Source organism: Leucopleurus acutus, assembly GCF_964270905.1.
Source record: "Leucopleurus acutus genome assembly, chromosome: 11".
In the NCBI taxonomy this organism is placed as follows: Eukaryota; Metazoa; Chordata; class Mammalia; order Artiodactyla; family Delphinidae; genus Leucopleurus; species Leucopleurus acutus.
Genome location: NC_139152.1, coordinates 41,710,186 through 41,731,318, shown reverse-complemented (window position 1 = coordinate 41,731,318; position 21,133 = coordinate 41,710,186). Strand labels below are relative to the sequence as shown.

The following is a 21,133-nucleotide window of genomic DNA, read 5'->3' as shown; positions in this document are numbered from 1 at the left end:
AGCATATGTAAAAAATTATACTTCCTAGAGAAAACAAAAAATGTTGGTGTATGTATATATCTATATATTACATCTACATACATGCACATATAATTCTAAGCTTATATACTTATAATGCTTATATAGAGACAGATACTTGACTAACAAAATTGGTACATACTGCTCTGTATCTAATTTGTTTCCACTTAATGATATACTGAAACAATCTTTAATATTCAAGAACATGAGTTTTAATACCTCAGCGTATAACCCATTATATGAATGTATTATATAATAATCAACTGCATTTGTTGGCATTTTGATTGATTTCATTACACACACAAACATATATATTTTTAACCAGACAAGAATGCAGCTCTGTAATGCTGCTATAATGAGCATGTATTAACTTGTTTCATTCTATGAAAAGAAAACACTAAAAAAATTAATATTGTGAAGAACATTCTAAGGGGAATAGTCATTACACAATATATATCAAACATCTAAAGTCCAACAACCCAGAATACATTTTTGTGTTTTAATTTGTGTTTTTTGGTAGCAGAATTTCTTTGACTCTAACTCCATACAGCTGGTGGCAGCTCTAACGCATGGGGAGATGGAGGTACCTGACATTCCGTGGCTAATAAGCACATGGTTTTAATTAGTTTTCTATTTCTGCACTCTAGAAATCATGCTTTACATATTTGGTTTGCCCAGAATCCTAGTTTCTTTAAATCACAGCATATTTGTGAAAAAGAAGAAAGCAAGCCAAGAATGTGTCTTAGAACATTTCCCTCTGAATGCGGTCATTAACTGGAGTCCAGCCGCCGAGCGCTCTGCTCGAAGTCACACAGATCTGAGCTCACAGTGCAGGCAGTCACGGGGTGAAGTCTGACCTTCAGAATAATTGCAGGCCTGCGACAGAGCTTGGCAGTGAGACAGCATTGCAAGGCGGGACACTGTAACTCCCATTACACTCCCTTCTTTGCTTGTTTTATACTAGAAAAAAAAAACACAAAAACAAAAACACAAGAAACAACAAAATGGGTTATTTCAAACGACAAAATTAGAATCCAAAAACGAAACCCCGAAAAGCCATGACGATGGGCTGAATTTAACATTTCATATAAATATCTGAGGCTACGCACTTGGGCCCCAAACTCTAATCGCACAAAGATAGGACTGGGTAATGTCAAAGCTCGACAAAAGTATGTGTGAAAAGTTCTTAAAAGTTTAATTAGTCGTCAGTGTGAAGTGGCTGCTAAAGAAGCTAAAACAAACATGTGACTTCAGCTGTGTTAACAGAAGCGCAGTATCAAATACACGGCAAGAGCAAGAGCTAAAGGTGTGCAAGTGTGGTCCCTGTCTATCAGCAGCTCCCGGCTGGGAGGGGAGACTGGGAAATGGCCTATTCACTCCTCCAAGTCAATCAGCTATAATTTTGCTTTTACCTCGATGCTCCATTCAACTTGCTTTTTACCAAGATCAGTCACATTTTTATTGTTAAATCAAAAGCACATATTGCATACGTTACTTTATCAGACCTTTCTGTAATATCTGACACCTCCTTTCTTGACATTTTCTCCTTCCTTGGCTTTTGTGATACTCCCCTTCCTATTCAATATTCTCTCTCTCTCTCCTTTCCCTCCACTTTCTCTGCCCATCCCTTGAATGTTGGCATTCCCTGAACGTTCTGTTCTTCCTCTTCTCTTTTCACTTTAATTCATCAGGGTACCACATTCCTGATGACTCCCAATTCTCTACTTCCAGTCCAGACCTCTCTCCAGAGATCCAGACTCAGAGGGTCAACCCTTCCCCTCGAATGACCCGTACTCCTGTGAAACGCAGCCAACACCACCCCTCTACCTTTCGCCCATGAAAACTTTTCTTGCTGTACTTCCTGTCTTAGCGAAGGATGCCATCCATCATCTATCCAGTTGCCCAAGTCAGAAACCCAATTGTCTTTCTTGCCTCCGCCCATTCCAGAGTTAGTCACTAAGTCCTGTCCCTTCTATTTCTTACTGTATCTCAATTCCATCCAACCACTTTTCTCCATCCCCATCACCATGAACTTGGGCTCACCTGGATAACTGTGAAAGCTCCCCATTTCCCTTCTTAACTCCACCAAACAGATAAATCTTTTAACAACATATTTATTCTTGTCACTCTTCTGCCGACAACCCTTTAAAAGCTCCTTATTACCCACAGGATACTTGAAACTCACTAGCAATGTCCTGTGGGTAATAAGAGGGTCCCAGGTGAAAACTGCAAGTTAATTCAGAATAGCAGAAGCATAGAAATGTAGAGGACAGTAGTTCTACATGAGGTCAGAGAGCTAAGCAGGGGCCACAGAATGAAGGGCACTTTACCTTTTAGGAAGAACCAATAAAGAAGACTGAAAAGGAGTGGTCAGTGAGTAGTCAGGGAAGCCAGTGAGCAGTTTTAAGGGGGATGAAGGGGTGAACCATGTCATCACTGGGAGATGATATGGATTGAGAGCTGACTGCTAAATTTGGTATTTTAATTGCCTGTTTACTTGTCTGTCATTTAAATGTACCCAGATCCCTTCCATCTTTAAAAGCAATCCTCCTTCGATCCAACATCACCACGTTGCCTCAAAGCTACTGCCCACTCTCTTCCCTTTTATAGCCAAAGTTATCACTACAGGGCTCAAGTTGGGTGGATTTTTTCCCCAAACTTTTTTTAAAATTTATGGATGTTTATTCATTAATTTAGCAAACAGTTGGTGAGCATTTACCAATATGTCTCAAGCAAGATGCAGAGTACTCAAGGGCATAACTTTTAGAGTGAAACAGGTATGAGTTTGAGTCCGAGCTCTGTCAACTTCGAGTCAAAGGTTTTAGACAAACCTTTGGTTGGTTACTCAAGTTGAAGTCTTAGTCTCCTCAGGTACTAAGCAGGTTTAATAACAGCCCCCCACCTCACAGGGTACTTGTGAGGACTGACTGAGATAATGCACATAAAGCACTTGGCCTGGGTTTCCCTGGTGGTGCAGGTTTAGAATCCGCCTGCCAATGCAGGGGACACGGGTTGGAGCCCTGGTCTGGGAAGATTCCACGTGCCGTGGAGCAACTAAGCCCTGTGCGCTACAACTACTGAGCCTGTGCTCTAGAGCCCGCGAGCCACAACTACTGAGCCCGTGTGCTGCAACTACTGAAGCCTGTGTGCCTAGAGCCCGTGCTCCGCAACAAGAGAAGCCACTGCAATGAGAAGCCCGCACACTGCAACAAAGAGGAGCCCCCGCTCGCCGCAACTAGAGAAAGCCTGCGCGCAGCAACGAAGACCCAACACAGCCAAAAATAAATAAATTAAAAAAAAGTAAAAATTAAAAAAAATAAAGCACTTGGCCTGGTGCCTGGTATGCAGTAGGACTTAATCCCTCAACTGAATTATGTTATCAATCAGTCAAGTTCCTACACTAACATTCAATACCAAACCCTCTAGCCATCTGTTTCTTCTTGCTCTTTATCTGTTAAATTTGTTCTTTTTTTTTTTTTTTTCGGTATGCGGGCCTCTCACTGCTGTGGCCTCTCCTGTTGCGGAGCACAGGCTCCGGACACGCAGGCTCAGTGGCCATGGCTCACGGGCCCAGCCGCTCCGCGGCATGTGGGATCTTCCCGGACCGGGGCACGAACCTGTGTCCCCTGCATCGGCAGGCGGACTCTCAACCACTACGCCACCAGGGAAGCCCTAAATTTGTTCTTTTAAAGCACAGCTATTTGTCCTCCTCAATTCTCCAGTCTCTTGCTTCCCATCACCCCCCACCACTCCCATCCCCAAAGCAGCAGAAAAATATCTCTGCCAGTAAAGCATTTCTTAAACCTCTGAACTTCTCTAAGTCTTTTGTAACTTTCTTATATGACAAGGATCAATTTCTTTGTTGTCTTTCTCTTGAATATGTATTTATGTTCAAAATAATTAGAATAGAAGGGCCACTATAAGGCATTTTACAAGCCAAAAGATGGAAATCTAACAAACCAGGAGGATCTACTAACATTAACACTACAAAAAGTTAGTTTTAAATTTTGTGGGACAGCAATTGAAGCCAAAGGAAAAGCCAGAACGTACATCCTAGTCTCAGGACTTACCTCAATGTATGCTGGTTCTGTACCAGCAGGTGAGATGTGGGGTTGCCAGTCTTTAGGTGGCTTTGAAAGGTACTTGGAATCTGTTACAACCCATTTGAGCCGGGGCCAACCTAAATCAAACCCAAAATAAAAATTGAATTGCCTAAGCCATCAGGAAAGGAGTTCACAATGAATTGGTCATTTTAAATATCAAGAGACCAAATCAAGGTCATTTTATAATCAGTAAAATATCTTTTAGTGTTTAGTGATAAATCACCAGACAATTGTACCTTCTTTCGAAAGTACCATCGTTCCACATGCTAATTCCAGGCCTTGACATTACCTCAACAACTGGGAGGTCCATTTGGCAGTGGAAGTCCACTGAGGATAGGGTCTATCCTCTGTCTCTACATGTAGCATTTAGCTTTAGTGAACAGAGTGGTAGCTTTTCCAACCATCAGCATAAAGGTTAAGGGTGTGGGCTGTGGAATCAGACAGATTTAGGTTCAAATCGCTGCTCTGCCATATATTAGCTGTGACTTTGGGCAACTTACTTAACCTCTTTGTGTCTCACTTTCCTCACCTGTAAAATGGGGATAATAATGGTACCTACTTCATAAGATTGTGAGAATTAAATAAGAAAATATATGTTAAGTACTTAGCTATTATTAAATTAAAACACTAATTAAAGCACTCAGCTTTAATTTTTAACTGATAATTCAGGTACAAATATTACTAACCTTTAAACTGTACAATTTCTCCATTCTGGGTTTTTGGCAATCCCTTTAGACAAACTTCACTGGTAAGAGCTAAGGCAATACCACAGCTTCCCAGCAAGAAGCCAATCTGCTGCCCTCCAGCATCCTGTGGAGAAAAGATAATGAGCAAGGCAGGGGAGTGAACGTGAGCATACTGAAGCCCCAAACCTGACACTTAGTAACACTCTGGCACTTGTGTGACACATTCCTGGAACCCCCTGATATCTGGCAATTGTCAAAATCCAGTGACAATATGTTCTTCCAAATAATTTCTACAACACAGTGACTTCCTGAGTGCAAACCACATTTTATTAATCTGACATTGCTAACGACGAATTCCACCAGCCAAATGTGACCATTTTAGTGAACGGTCAGCAACACTCCTCTCTTAGATTAATCTCAGGAAATGAAATAAAAGTGAACATGGTTAAGCTGTCTTGACCTAGCCATACCTCCAAATCCAAAAGCAAAGCAATTCAGGTCAGAACAAAATAAATAATGTAAATGGACATCAAATGTACAAATTTACAATGAAAGTGAATGGACGGTTATACCCAGGTCCACATACTCCTTATTATTCTATTTTACAGGAGGTAGATTTAAGCCTTACAGCAATAGCTGAGGAAGAAACCAAAGGAGATAGCCTAAAGCATTTCCATTAAAATTTCATCTTAAAAGTATCATTATGAAACCACATAAACATTGCCAACTTAATAATTTAAGAACAACCCTATGATTTCCTGACCAATCTAAAGATACTATACCCATCAACCAGAGTTTCAGGGATGCTACCCATTTTTTTTATTCCTTTCAGAAAATAATTTTTTTCTTATAAATCCATAGTCTCCACCATATTTGTCTTCACCATCAACTCCCAATAATAAACTGCACGAGAAAATTAGGGTCAAACAGCTCATGGAGAAATCATTCAGTTAAACTTTGACATCTGCCACATATGCTTATTTTAGTAGGACGGATGTGTGGTCAAAGTAAATTCTGTACCCCAAGGTAGTAACACAACATCACTGCATCGCCCTTAGACTTAATGGAGGCCCTAGATGTTATGATGCAGTTAAGGGAAATCCCTTCACAGAAAGGTTTCACCTATTGTAAATGTGGATTATCTATAGTCTCTGAAGCAAGAGTGCTACTTCTTTTTTTAAGATTTTTTTTTGATGTGGACCATTTTAAAGTCTTTATTGAATTTGTTATAATATCGCTTCTGTTTTATGTTTTGTTTTTTTGGCCCCAAGGCATGTGCGACCTTGGCTCCCCGACCAGGGATCAAACCCACACCCCCTACACTGGAAGGCAAAATCTTAACCAGTGCACCACCAGGGAAGTCCCGAGAGTGGTACTTTTTTTGTTGTTGTTGGCTGTACCACGTGGCTTGTGGGTTCCTCGACCAGGGATTGAACCCGGGTCCACGGCACTGAAAGCCCGAGTCTTAACCACTGGACCGCCAGGGAATTCCCGAGTGGTACTCTTTATAAATGGTAATCGTTGAAAAGTCAAGTGTGTCCCCATAACTTTTATGTGATATATAACACTAGAAAAATTCTATCTCGGTTGAAAACAGGTTATTTTCATGAAACTTATAAATATTCATAAATAAATTTTCTACAACTTTCATGTTTTTAGAAAGTGAAGCTAAGTACTTAAGAAAATGGTCAGACTATTTTTTAATGTTGTAACTGAGTCAACTGATCCAAGAACCCAATGCCTGCCATGTCGCATCAGGCTACACTTCTCTTAAATTTAGCAATGTTACCTTTCTGGTAAGAGGTACCTCTATAGGCACTGGAATCACTTCGGCCAGGAGACATCCATAAAAAGCCACCATAAACATGACTGGATCATTGTTGGGGTAAACCAGGGCTACCTATAATACATAATGACATTCAATACAGAGGAATAAGAGGAGACTAACGCTTTCAATGCCACTAAGTGATAGATTTATATATGACATTTAGCATGGACACATCAAACCATTTAATGGCCTAAAGAAAATTAACTTATTCAGAAGGATGCACACATCTAAAAAGATCTCTGTCATTCCCATGATTATACTAGGCACAATTTGGGGACTATAATGCAATTCATCATCATCACCATAAGAATTTTTCATTTAATTCTATTGGTGATTTAGCAGTAAACAACCCACCTTCAGCAGTAAGTTAATTACTTAGAAAACCTAAGGCAATTTACTTTAGTGCAGGGCTAAAGCAATAAAATTAATGTGATGGATCTCTCTAGATAGACTAACATATTAAAGAATAAGCCTTGTATCTCTCAGAGAGAACCTACAAGAATTGACGGACTCAATTACCACCTTAGGGCAAACCTAAGGTTTCTTACTTTTTAACAAATTCATTGCATTAATCCTTATGCTCACTTAACCAACAATGCAAGTAGACTAGCAAGAAGGCATTTGGTAGTAGGTATAAGCAATACTGGCAGAAACCGTTATGAATATAAAGTTAATTCATTTACAAAAGATAAACAGTGAAACCTCCATAATATGTTCAAACCTGTGATCTCACCTGTAATGCATCAGAGATAACTGACCCTTCCTAATTTCCTCAAGGAATGCAGAAACACAGAAGTCACGATTGTTGTGGAGTTTGTTCCTTGGCTTGGATATTCACAGATTAACATTTGAAACTTAATTATGTCATTGGACTTTTGTTTCTCCCTTTCTTTCTCTCACTTAAAAATTCTCTTAACTTACTCCCAAGATAAGTTCAGTTCTGAACCTTCTAGAGTTCTAAAAAAAATACTAAATGCACAAGACATTTAAACAACCCATTTCCTTTCTGCACACAAGTGTCCATGTTGTTAGGAAGACACGAAATTACCTTCTTAGGGTTCAGTGAAGATTATGATACACTCACAAGTCAAATTAAAAGTAAAAGCCATACTTTAGATGCCCTTTGCCAAAATGCAGAAGTATTAATATCTTTAAAAGGCTAGTTTAGGAAATTTTGTAATCATGAGCCTACTAAAATGAATTCTGTTGTGTATGTAGCTGGTGTTTCATTCTACAAGCCCAAATGAAAAGTAATATTTGATGATAAGAAGTAATTTTATTTAGAAAGTGAATAAAACCTTTAAATATTGAAAAAAATTTTAATGTCACCTCTAATTTAAAAAGAAATTAATGATGTCAATTTGTTTCTTTTTAGAAGTATCATAAGTCTCCCTCCCTGTCCACACAAAACCCCAGAATATTGTTTTGAAAGTTTTATGGGGCATTTTTCAAAGAAAAAAATCAAAGAGTAAACTTGATTGCTATTTTTGTTGTCTAAATATTGAAATATTTATTTACAGAAAGACTTAGGTTTCTCTTTATTTTCATTAGTAAAGAGACATGTGAATATCCTTCAAACTATAAATGCAAGAATTATAACCTGGGTTGGAACCAAACCATTTTCATTTTCTAAGAGTAAGAGTTATATAAATTGTGCTGTTGTACATTAAAAATTCAGAATGTGCATGCTAGAAAACAATAAGCATCACCTCCCTAAAACAAACAAACAAACCCCCCCCCAAAAACAACCAACCAAACAAACAAAAAAACCAGTTACCCTGTCTCCAGGTTTTAACACAGGTTCATTTTTGGTCCCCAGTTTATTAAGCAGTGTGTAGGCCAACTTTAAACTTCTGCTCCACAACTTTCCTGGAAAAAGAAAACAGTCATATAGAAAAACACAGGCCTACTTCAGCAAGAGGGCATTCAGTTCATCAGCACACCAAAGGAGATAACGGCCACTAGCAAATGATACATTAGACAAGCATCACCCTCAACACACAGAGAGGCCCTCCGCCACAAAAACTGCTTCACAGTCACTCTAGTTTACGAAAGCCAGTGCTGCCTTCAAGCAAAAATGAAACATCACCGAAAGCTCACTCTGATTTAGATAATATTTCAAATTCTTCTCTGAAGTAATCTGAATATCTTTAGAAATAATCTGATGTGAGCTGATCAGATTTAAAGGGAAGGAAACAAGTTTTTATCCCAGGACTGAAAATCAGAAGACAGCTTCTTTCTAAGCTTTTTCTGAAGAAACACTTACACATATGATACTGGATACCTGAAGTAAGTGCAAAGCAAAAGTACGCCTCAAATGACTGAGCATTCCATACCACTGTATTTCAGTGAAAACAGACAATAAAATGGAAATTAACTATGTGAAACATGTGGATATAGTCAAAGATGTTAAATAAACATGTAAAGATTTGGCTAGCTGACTGCTTTCTTAAAGGGTACATGGATGAGATCAATGTACAGCTTCTGAAATGAATGCTAAAAACAATTTTAGGGGGAAAAGCCTATTGCTCCCCTCTTCCGGCTCCTTTCCCTGACCACCCTTAGAAATTCTTATTTTAGATTATGAAGAAAGTAAAATCATTTTATTTTGCAAAGATATGTTAGTTTTACACACAACTCGTTCAGAGGGGCATTGAAGATGGAAACTCATGTCAATCTGTACAATTCTTTAAATAAAAACTATTTCTCTAAAGTATTCTATATGGAGATCTATGGACAATGTATACCACTTGCAAAGGTTGAAAAAGGAATCTGTCTGAATAAACTAGTACAAAATCTCACAGCCCAAGTTGAATCCATTCTTCTTGTTATTTAAAAAAAGAAATAATAAAAATAAAGTTATTTTAAAAATTTGTAAAACAAAACTAAATGGAAAACTACTGATTCTTTGTTCATTATAGAATTTTGTGCCTATTACACGCAAGAGGCAGGATGAAGTAAATGACAAAGATCTAAAAAGTAACCAATTTCAATTTTTAGATAAAACCACCTGATTTTTACCATATGCCATTAATCCTGCCCAAATATCTTCCTAAAATCCTCTCCTAATGTTTAAACATCAGTGGATCTAAAAAGTCTCTTTCTTCTTTTAAATATCAGCTGGCTTGCAACAGTCCCTTTAGCAAAAGAAAATATTTGGCAACAGCTGTACTTAGAACTTAGGATCCTATTAAAATAATTTAAAAGATCTAGTGAAACACAATGACCAGTAACTGCTAAATAGCAAGATAAAAACATTACCCATGATAATCTGAAGAACTATTAGGAGAAAAGGAAGGAACTGGACTCCTGAAACTCACCATAAGTAAGAGTGTAAATTGGTTTCCCTGTTACGTCCAGTGCAGTCAGACAGGGGCATTTTGCCTGAGTGGTGCCCCAGCGCTGCAGGGCAGACTCAAGAGCAGGAGGCCAGTTACAGATGACTCCTAGTGGCTCTCCCTTCACAGGGGTCATCTGCCGTCCCTCAGGCTTGGGTTGGTTGGGGTCTGGCTGAGGTACTGTACCAAAACAACCCCAACAGGTTATGAAAATACGATCTGAAGTAAGTACAAATACCAAGTAACACAACTTAGGTCTCTAATCTCAAGTACATTTCCCCTTTCCCTTTATCTTTATCTGGCTTGAACTCACTCTGAGAAAATAAAGGACATCGTTAGAAATAGTAATCCACAAACTGGGCCTTAATTCATTTTCCCACATAATCGTAAAATCATATTTAATATATTTTACACAACAAATCCTGACCCTGACAAAGCAAATGCCTGAACGTTCAAAAAAACACAAAGCATACATTTCCGTTTAGCAATTTTACAATTTTTAGTAAGCTTGTTTTTAGACCTTTAGTTTGTGTCCAATGTTAGAAAGCCAGGTTCCACCTCACCAGGTTATGTTTAATGATAAAGCATTGAACTATGAATCAGAAAACCCAAGCTTACATTCACTTTTTACTAGTGTGACCTGAGGCAAAAGGAGTTACCCCAGCCTCAATTGTCCTCATCTATAAAATGGGGATACAACAGGGTCATATTGGACTCAGGCAGACAATGGGCATGAATGACAATGTTCCTTCCATGTCTCTATACCTCTGTGCACATCTCATATGGCCAGTCCCTTTGCCTCCTGGTGAACTTGCACTCATCCTTCTCAGGATGCAGCTCTAATGGTACCTTCCCTGGGAAGCCGCCCGGGGCCATTCCTTCCTTAGCGCTTCCACACTGTGTGCTAGTGCACCCTTATTAAAGTACTGAGGATGCTCAAGAGCATCTACTACTCTATAATTTTTTCTCCCCCTTTGACTGAGAGCTCTTTTTTTTTTTTTAAAATATTTCTTTATTTATTTGGCTGCTCTGGGTCTTAGTTGCGGCACACAGGATCTTCGTTGCGGCATGTGGGCTCTTTAGGTGCGGTGTGCAAACCCTTAGTTGCGACATGTGGGATCTAGTTCCCTAACCAGGGATCGAACCCAGGCCCCCTGCATTGGAAGCGTGGAGTTTTAACCACTGGACCACCAGCGAAGTCCCTTGACTGAGAGCTTTTTGAGAGAAGACATGGTTCATATTCCTCTTATTGCCTAGAGTGCCTAATACATAATGGTTGCTCAATCAATGTTAATTAAATTGAACTGAACTTGCGGGACAAAAAAGAAAAGCACCAGGATCATTAACATGGGCAATTCCAGAAACTGGAGGTGACTAATATTTCATATTCTTTCATATAGACAAAACTTAAGTCCTCTTAATTTTTCTACAATAAACAAGTATTATTCAAACATTAAAAAGCAAAAAAAAAAAAATCCTGTATTTTCATAGCAGGAAAGATAATTTACATATGGAACAAAAGGCCAAGTATTCACTGAGTGCCAATTATGTGCACAAGATGTGATAAACATTGAGAAGATAAATGCTGCACATATCATTCTTTGAACAAACATTTATTGCTTCTAATAATGCCGGGTACAAGGAATACAGGGTCCATGCCCTTTAGGAGTATCCAGACAGTGGGGACACACTCATACACAGAGCTAAGTAAACATGACCAGTGCATGACAGAGACAGGTACAGAGGGCAGAAGAGGGCCATGCCACCCAGCTTAGGGGATGGGGTCTCCCACCTGGAGGAGGTAATGCCTGAGCTGAGTCTTAAAGGGAGGGGAAGGGTAGGGATTAGCCAGGTGAGTAGGAGATGAGAGAAGCATTATAGAAGAGAGAACAGATGGAACGAGCAGCAAGTATTAGAAGGGCAAATGAAATGTGAAATAAATTTTATTTTACAGCTCAATTTAATGACAGGTTGGGGAAACTTACTTAAAATGTCATTCATTTTTCTACTGATACAAAACTAACAGTTTCACTTCCCAACTCACTGCCCTAGGTAAATAACATTTGCATATTCTCAGACCCTAAACCACTGGATTAAGTATAAAAATAAACATGGGTGATTCTAAATAAATAGTTTTCTTTTTATGGACTGATTGTATATATGGTAGGCATAGTTCTGGTCATAAAAGTCTGTACATTATTGCCATCCATTAGGCCTCAATGCAGACCCTGGGGCATACTCTTCCAGACTTCCAAAGACATATAGGTATTTTTCTTTTCCAAAGGTAATTGTCATTCAAATAAAAACATGCTGCCCATTTAAAATTAGTGGAAAGCTGTTAGCTCTATTCTAATTGAGCTCAAGTATGAATATTGCTCAAGTATAACTCTATTAAACCTTGACCTTCACTTGCCTAGTCAATACACAGTACTAAAAAGACTGAAGAGGATATTACTGGCACAGACACCCTGAAAATATCAGTCCATCAAGAAAGATGACCATAGTTCAATGAGTTTAGTGACTCCTAAAGAAACAGAAATTCATCTTAACCTCATACGTCAGGTTGCTTGTTGCTTCCTGCTGTACAAAGTGGGCTAAGACTGGATCTGGTCTACCAACATGCCTAGTTCCATTAAGGTTTGCCTACTCTTAGCCTCAGGACATAAAAATGGACTGCAAAACTACCAAGACTTAGTCCTTTGGATGAAAGCTTTTGTTAGATAGAACTATCAAATGGCCACCCTCATTCCATCTATGCCACCATATGGTCCCGTCCCAATCCTTCTATTAAATTCCAGACATCATATTATTTTATCCCTAAATATTTTTAAAATTATTGAATGAATAAATCACTTATCACTTCCTCTAGGGAGCCTTCCCTAACCACACAGATGAAATGGAATTCTTCCCTTCTCCAAACTGCCTGTACCAGTTGACACATACATATTGACTAAACTCAGCTTTCACCTACAGTATATGTTTTGTCTAAATTGTAAACAACAACATGAAGGAAGAAGGAAGTGACTGTATTTTCGTGAACCTATTTCACCATCTACCACGTTAAAGCAGATACATATATGTGTTGACTGGTTGATTTAACAAAACGACTGGGTTATATTAGAAAAGAATGGGCAGGACTCCCCTGGTGGTGCAGTAGTTAAGAATCTGCCTGCCAATGCAGGGGACACGGGTTCAATCCCTGGTCCGGGAAGATCCCACATGCCTTGGAGCAACTAAGCCTGTGCGCCACAACTACTGAGCCTGTGCTCTAGAGCCCGCGAGCCGCAACTACTGAGCCCGCATGCTGCAACTACTAAAGCCTGTGCGCTTAGAACCCATACTCCACAACAAGAGATGCCACCACAATGAGAAGCCTGTGCACTGCAACGAAGAGTAGTCCCCGCTCGCCACAGCTAGAGAAAGCCTGCGTGCAGCAACTAAGACCCAACACAGCCAAAAAAAAAAAAAAAAAAAAAAGAATGGGCAAACTTTTGAGATCGAATTTGACACTCCTGTTCTAGGATAATGCCAAATATAAACAATTTTAAAAATTATGTGTTTGTTCCTAATTTCAAAGAGCATATTTCTGTGTTCCATAGTTATCTCTTTGTTTTTCTCTCCCCTCCCTCTCTCTTTACTTTTCATCTCAGATTTAAAATATAAAGAGCAGAAAGCTATCAACTCTTTCAACCAAAAAAGATGCCTTGTTCATCCTTAAATCCTATAATACCTAACATGTAGCAACTGCTTACGAAATTTCTAAGGAATATACATGTTTGTTAATATTACCACTACCTTCCACAATTTCTTCAGAGTCATCCACAAAAAATTCTTTTAAGGGAGGCCTTTTGGGTCGTTTCAGAGTGTTGAGAAGCTGCTGGATTTTTGTGGATACTCTGCTACTGACAGGAACACCTATAAGGGAAAAAATGGTAAGTTAAAATTAATTGATTTTAGGGATATTTCAGTTCCTCAATTCTCTTAGGAGCTTTTATTTCTAATGATGTTTGGCCTTTGTCCACAGTCTCATTCTATTTCAACTGGGCCAAATACGTACATTATCATTTTTATGACAACAGAGAAAAAATATGCTATTATTAATACTGTTTAAATATTTCATCTAACATCCCTTTTCTCTCATAGCATTCTTTTCTTTTTCCATACGTTTTGTTCAGAGTATCTTTTTGAAAGTATAGACGAAGTGTGAACAAGTGTTAGTGCTGCTACAGTGCAGACGTTGAAAAGAGGGAGCTCAAGATGATCTGTGTGAGTAGGTCAATCGCAGTATAGTTCTGCCACTGCTGGACATCAGGCAGTGCTGTTTATAATTTGAATTTTTTCTGTTTAACTAATATGCCCTATTTAGCTATCAAACAGAGATGCCTACCATCAGCTGTATCCATGAGGCTGGACCTGTTGGATCCTTTGTGCATGCCTTTAACTATCCCCGATGGGGGTAGATCAATATTTGCTGGGCGTATTGAGGAAGATGATGACGAAGAAGAGGTAGTTGTAGTGACATCAGGGGGAGCAGAGAAATTCTCTAAGAGGGAAGAAACCAAAATTTAGAATTATATTACATTAGCAATAAAAATAAGAATCTTTAAATCTTTTTTTTTTTTGGTTTGTTTTTTAAGAAGAAAGAAAACTACATAAATGGGGCACTAGCTCCAATAAAACAACCTTTAAAATCACATTTTACTAGCAAGATATAATGAGAGAGGAAGAGGTTAAGCCAGGGCATATCAGCTTTCTAAAATTATTACTCTTGAGAACTTGAGCAGCCTTAGTAAGATAAAATCGCATATCAAATATTTCTCAAAAATGCTGTTTCCTACACAGAAAGTCTGGTAGAAATCCAATGTTATAAAAATAACCATAATAAAATAAAAATTGCAAGTGACTTCAAAATGAAATCAAAGTATGATCATTATGGCTACTAAAAGTCTAGTCTTCTGAGCATTTCTTCATGTTTACGTTGGTTTATCTATGTTTCTTCTTTCACTGAAGACAGAAATTGTGTCTTGGGAGTCAGATCGCTCAAGTTCCCAAATGAAGAAAACCAGATAAAATCCACTTTTAATTTTTATAAAATAACCAATAGGTTACTTGGATTTACTTGACAGAAAAGGTTCTTCCCTTGCTCTAAGCATGATTAAACAGTGTTGTTATATTCTGCTTCATGTAGGGATTCTTACTATAAAGAAAATGATATAGTTGGAAGAGAGCCATTCAACAGGGATGTGTTACAAAAAACTTAGAAGAAGAAAACGAAAATTAGAGGAAGCAAAGTATACAATTCGCAAGAACAATGAAAGGCCACTCATAACTATGGAAAAGGGAAAAAGCATAATGTAAACAATTTCTAAAATCAATTTGGGAGTAAGCTTTCCATGCCCCAAAAGTCTATAATTACTAGTTTAATATTTTTTAAAGCTTTAAATACTTTGCACAAGTATATTGCAGTATATTCTTTCTGTAGGATAATGTGATAACAAAGCTTTAAAAATAGACATTTTTATTTGACCCAGCAATTCCACTTATAGGAATATATCCTAAGAGGAAATAATCAAACAAATGCACAAAGTTGTGTGTTCGAGGATGTTCATTCCGGTTTCATAATAGCAAAAAACTGGATACCACTTAAATGTCCAAAATAGGGAAACGGCTAAAATAAGCTAGGGCACAGCCATACAGTTGCATATTTTGAAACCATAAAAAAAAAGTATAATTCTATATTAATGATATAAAAGATGTCTGTGATACACTGCTAATAAAAGGTTATGAACATTATATTTAGTACAATTTCACTTCTGTAAAAACAAAAACAAAACCTTACATATTTATATGCAAATAAGGTCTAGAAGAATATACGTGAAAGTGATAACACTGAAGTGTTATCCATAGAAGTGGGTTTGTAGATTATTTTCCCTTTTATCTGTACTTTCAAATTTTTCTTCTAGAAACATGAATTACTTCTGTTAGAGCAGACATCCGAAAGGCAATAATGTGGGATAAAATGGTTCCTGTGAGTACCTGAACCAATAACTTTTCACAGAGTGGAAGCAATATGAGCTATGAAGTCAGATGAAATCATCTTGTTAACAAAAATTCAGGTAAAGTTAACTGGGTATCAGGAAAATATTTTTAACAAGTGAAACTGCTCTCTTTGAGACAATGTGGGAATAAAACCTGACCCCACCATGGCTCTGTTGCTTACCCTCCCAATAGAAGGGTGGTGAGCATGTTCATCCATAGCTGCTTCGGGAGGTTCAGTCAATTAAGGGCACAGCTAAGAGTGCAGGACAAGCCATCAGTTGCTGGCACTTGGCCTTTTAATGTAGGCAAGCATACCCTCAAGGTAGCTATTTTCTTTAAAAATTATAGGCTTAAATTGAAAGGTTTCCAAGTTATTCTTTTCAGAAATCAATGAATAGAATAAAGATATATATAAGGTGAAACAGGAAGGTCACTGATATAAAAATTAAGACACCAAAATGCAAGTGGATTGTTAAAAAACAAGGAAAAGTATCACAGACACACGATGTTCATATACATCACTTAGTGCCATGTGTACCAACTAATTAAGCAAAAGCAGAGATCTGAACTGTATCCTTATCTGCAGATGTCACAGACTCTTAGAACACACACACACACACACACACACACACACACACAAAGCAGAGCCAAGCGAAAGCTATACTCCATAGAGGAGCACTGGCAGCAGGTAGCAGCTCACAGAGTACCAACGTTCTCAGCCCGCACACTCCGTTGTAGCAATAGCACAGCAGCAACGACAATAAATCCAGTCTTTACGCTAAAGACAAAAGGGTCTTATTGATATTGTCTTAGTTCAGAATTTGCTCAGGTTTAATTTTTTTGTGTTTGAGAGAATGTAGACAATAATCCTGGGAAAATCTAATACATGGCATCTTTTAACACCTTTTACTTGATGGAATATTCTCCAATAGGGATAAACCACACTAAGACTGGTGTTATATCTTGCAGCTTGAGTATTGCTTATAGAAATAGCTATGGCTTCAGGTGGGCAATAAATACTATGTACCAATAATGCAGACGCTCTCTATCATTGCAAGTGTAACTAAAGCTCGTGTTTCCTTCTTTGCCTCATTAACTGTCATGTTCTTTCTGATTCTATCTTTTTTAGGCCACCCTGAAAAACCTAATACAAATCATAACCTATTTCCTGGATACTGGGAGCCAAATGGAACATAATTTGGGCTTCTCGGGTAGATCCAGCTCCTACCTATTCGAGTATTGGCAAATACATCAGCTAGAGACCCACTGGTTCCTTTGACCTCTCCATGGGACAGCGTAGAAGATGCGGATGAAGAAGTGGACGATCCCTGAATTGAACGGTTGATCCAGGACTCAGCGTTCTGTAAGCTCTGTTGCAAGGCAGCAGAGAGCGCAGCTTGGCGTCTCAGAGAGCCCTCATCCTCAGAGGCCGAAGACGTGTCTGTGTGGAATTAGAAAAAAAGAAGTTCTCGATCCTGCCTAGAACAGAGGGCTTTCAGATCTTTCTCATCGATCACACATTCAATTTTGACAGCAGCAAAAAACATTTATATTCTTAAGGTAGATTAATATGTAAAGTTTCTTGAGAATCTCAAGGAAAGGTTTATGAACCAAAGTCTGCAAAAATAAAGCAGCCAAAATCTAGAGGTAATTTTAAGCTATTTTAAAAAACCCATTTTAGAACATTTAAACTTCACTGTTTTTCTGTTCTGAGCTTAATCAGTATCTGAATTCTTCTGGCTTATCTTCTTATGTTCAAATAACCCTGAAGTGCCTCTATATCTTCTTCAGTCTCTTTATTAGAGAACGTTGTGATAGGCTGCTATACTGATTTTCGTTAAGTACTTACTAATTAGTGTCTACTTAAAAGAAAATGATCTTGATGGGAAATATAAACACTTATTTTTGGTAACAACAACTAAAGTGCCAAACAGTGAACTAGGTGTTGAGGAACTGACTTATTCTTATGTGGAATAAGAAACAGTGCTCAGCCTGGAGGCATTCATGGTTTTAGTGGAAAAGCTAGCTGGTCACAGGGCACAGGTGAGCTCTCCAAACGTGACTGGAGAGGTCACAGATCTGTATTTCTCTCCTTGATTCCCAGTCAGAGAACTGTGAGAAATTCACTGACGTCTGTATTTAGACTGGCTCTGCCTTCAGGAAAATAAGGTCTAAATTAGAAAAGCATGTTGAAAAAAAGAAAAAAAAAAGAAAAATTCAACCAAATATAGGATAGCCAAGGGAAGCAGAAGTCAGGAATTTATTCCAGGGCTCTGAGCTTACGAGTCGTACAAGTTAGAGTGGCATTTAGTCTGATGTCAGATAAACCCTTCTAAATGATTTTGAGGGTTATAATTTATGGCCTGTGGATTGAATTTCATTCAATTTTTTAAAAAGTAAATATTCTGTGGTTTGTCCTGCTGAACTCTTTCCTCTAACTCAGGTGAAACTGCGGGTCCAGATTCTATTACTTTGGTTCAGAGAGCCAAACAGATAACTAACAGGGCTAGAACACTGCTAAAACCTGACAATGGAAATTCGAACAAAAGACTAATTTAATCTAGAAGTCAAATTGCGCAGATCCGGGGTAAGAAAGTTAGAATAATGACTACATCCTTGCTTCCTGCTCTGAACTACCTCTGACTCATTCTCTCATACTGAAGGAGATCTGAGGCCCAAAACTTACTTATTTACTTACTTATTTATTTATTACAATGTACTACTTAGCTACATAATGTGTGCTGGGAACTGTCAGGTTCTGGGGATTCTGAGATGTATGAATTCTTCTGAGACAGTAAATGCCCTAAGAAGACTTACCATCTAATAAAGGAGATACACAACTCCTCAGACTATTTCATACGAATATAATAGATGCTAGGAAATGGGGTGAGCAAAGGGTTTCACAGGAGGGGTACTAATCTCAGTCAGGGATCTGAAGTACTTCTATGTAAATGGAGCACACTTTGAGGAGGTAAGGAAGGGCAAAAGATGAGGCTGGAGAGGTAAACAGTGACCAGACTCCAAAGGGATAAAGCGATGAGGTTCTTCAAAAGGAAAAGAGATTTATAATTAAACAGAGGGTGATTAAAGGAAAATACAGAGAAAGAAAAGTAACAGAATCTGTAACCTTTTACTTAAGGAAAACATTTTTGCATAATCTCCAAGAAAATATTCTAACATTTCATCTGTACCTTGGGAGGCAGAGATTTCAGTCTTTGCAAATATGCTTAAAAAAAAAAAAAAGTACATGTGGGAGGAATAGGACAGGTGAATCTGACCCTAAGAATAAAGTATTTTCGGGGTGATACATCTCAGGATCCCACAACCTCCACTGTATTTGCAGGCTGTCTTTACTGAATCAATTATTGTAATCTGTGTTAAGTCTAAAATCAGAATAACTCAATTTTAAAAAGATAGTAAAACCAGTATTTTCATGATTAGGTTTATGGAAAATTGGCTTCATTATGTTCCTATATTGGATCAACATGTAATTAGGTATATTGTTTCAATTCAATTACCTCATTTGCCTGCCAGTCCTCCTCAGAGTGTTTAGTGACTACAACTGTGGGGAGGCTTAGTGTAGTGGAAAAAACATGGCTTTGGTGTCCTCCTTCCATTTGAACTCTGGGGTCCACCACTTACTAGCTATGTGACTTGGGGACAAAATTACCCATCTGAGAAGGTTGTTTGCTTGTTTGTCCATTCAACAAATACTCTAAGTACTACACTAGTTGGTAGGAATAAAATGGTAAGCAAGAAGACACAGTCCCTACTCTAACAGGACTTAGAGTCTTAAAGGAGTTCGAGGCAGGCACCCAAGGAAGTGAGACCTCAACCAGGGTGGAATGGTAAGCAGGAATTACTTATGAGAGGAGAGAGGAGAGTCAGGTAGAGGGAACAGCATGTAAGAAACCTGGGAGGGGACAGGAAACAAAGCACATTTGTGGATCTGGAAGAAATGAGACCAGCTGAAGCACAGGATGCAAAGCTGGTACTGACGAGAGATGAGGCTGGACGAGTAGACAGCACTGGGTTGCTAAGGACCACATAAATCAGCTGAGGAAGCTCGCCTCTGTGCTAACTGCTGTGTGAGACCACGAAATGAGACAAGCTACAGAAAGCACCAGCAGTGCCAGCATACAGCAGGTGGCCAATAAACATCAAGTCCCCTTCTGCCCTGAAAAACCCACCCTATGTTACCTCACAGACACAAAACCGTGGCTGTGAAATGCTTACAACTGATCACATGTTAAGATCACACAAAATGTAAGCACTGCTCTAGGACTATGTCTTTTTAAAGATAAAAACAAGCTCCCTTAAATATTCATACATTTATTTGGTACCTTTTTTTTTTAAAGTAACTGTCACCCATGAAATTGTTATGGATTAGCAGAAAATTGGGCAAGATTAAATTAATATTAATAGAAATAAAGCTATCATTTTCCCACTGATTCTGCTCTGGTTGAACAGGAACTCACAACTCTTTTTTTTTTTTTTTTTTTTTGCAGTACGCAGGCTTCTCACTGCTGTGGCCTCTCCCGTTGCGGAGCACAGGCTCTGGACACGCAGGCTCAGCAGCCATGGCTCACGGGCCCAGCCGCTCTGCAGCATGTGGGATCTTCCCAGACCGGGGCACGAACCCGCGTCCCCTGCATCGGCAGGCGGACTCTCAACCACTGTGCCACCAGGGAAGCCCAGGAACTCACAACTCTTATCCATCATAACTAAAGCCCTTGCCTAACTTCCTGTATATTATGAATATAATAGGTCTACACAACAGAAAACTATTTTGGAAACACAGTTTGACCTTCAGGTTATAACTGATGTGATTTTAACACAGTATCATTTAATAGTGATCACCAGAAGCCTAAAATCCATTTATAACCAATTAGGAAACATATAAACAATTAGTTTGTAGACTTTAAGGGAAGAAAAGTCCTGAATTTATTTACTAACTGCTGTAGCACTCCTTAGCCATTTGTGGAAATGACTCCCTTATTCTTGGTAGAAAATATATCTATTATATCTAAAAATGTTTGTCTTAAAATTTTAAATACCTACCATATTATCTTTCCATCCCACTCCTGGGTATCTACCCAAGAGAAATGAAAGCATATATCT

The 21,133-nt window shown here is 38.5% G+C and overlaps 1 protein-coding gene across 1 annotated transcript in view; it reads right to left on the bottom strand.

Moving 5' to 3' along the window:
• The window catches only part of DIP2B (disco interacting protein 2 homolog B), a 235,111-nt gene that overhangs the window by 48,870 nt on the left and 165,108 nt on the right, over nt 1-21,133 (bottom strand). The window contains exons 5-13 of the mRNA XM_082850546.1: nt 17,241-17,453; nt 14,361-14,516; nt 13,769-13,888; nt 9,956-10,153; nt 8,413-8,504; nt 6,597-6,707; nt 4,808-4,931; nt 4,089-4,198; nt 876-978 (exon numbers count right to left, since the gene is read on the bottom strand). Coding sequence (XP_082706672.1) covers nt 876-978; nt 4,089-4,198; nt 4,808-4,931; nt 6,597-6,707; nt 8,413-8,504; nt 9,956-10,153; nt 13,769-13,888; nt 14,361-14,516; nt 17,241-17,453 — 1,227 coding nt within the window. The remainder of the gene's footprint in view (nt 1-875; nt 979-4,088; nt 4,199-4,807; nt 4,932-6,596; nt 6,708-8,412; nt 8,505-9,955; nt 10,154-13,768; nt 13,889-14,360; nt 14,517-17,240; nt 17,454-21,133) is intronic.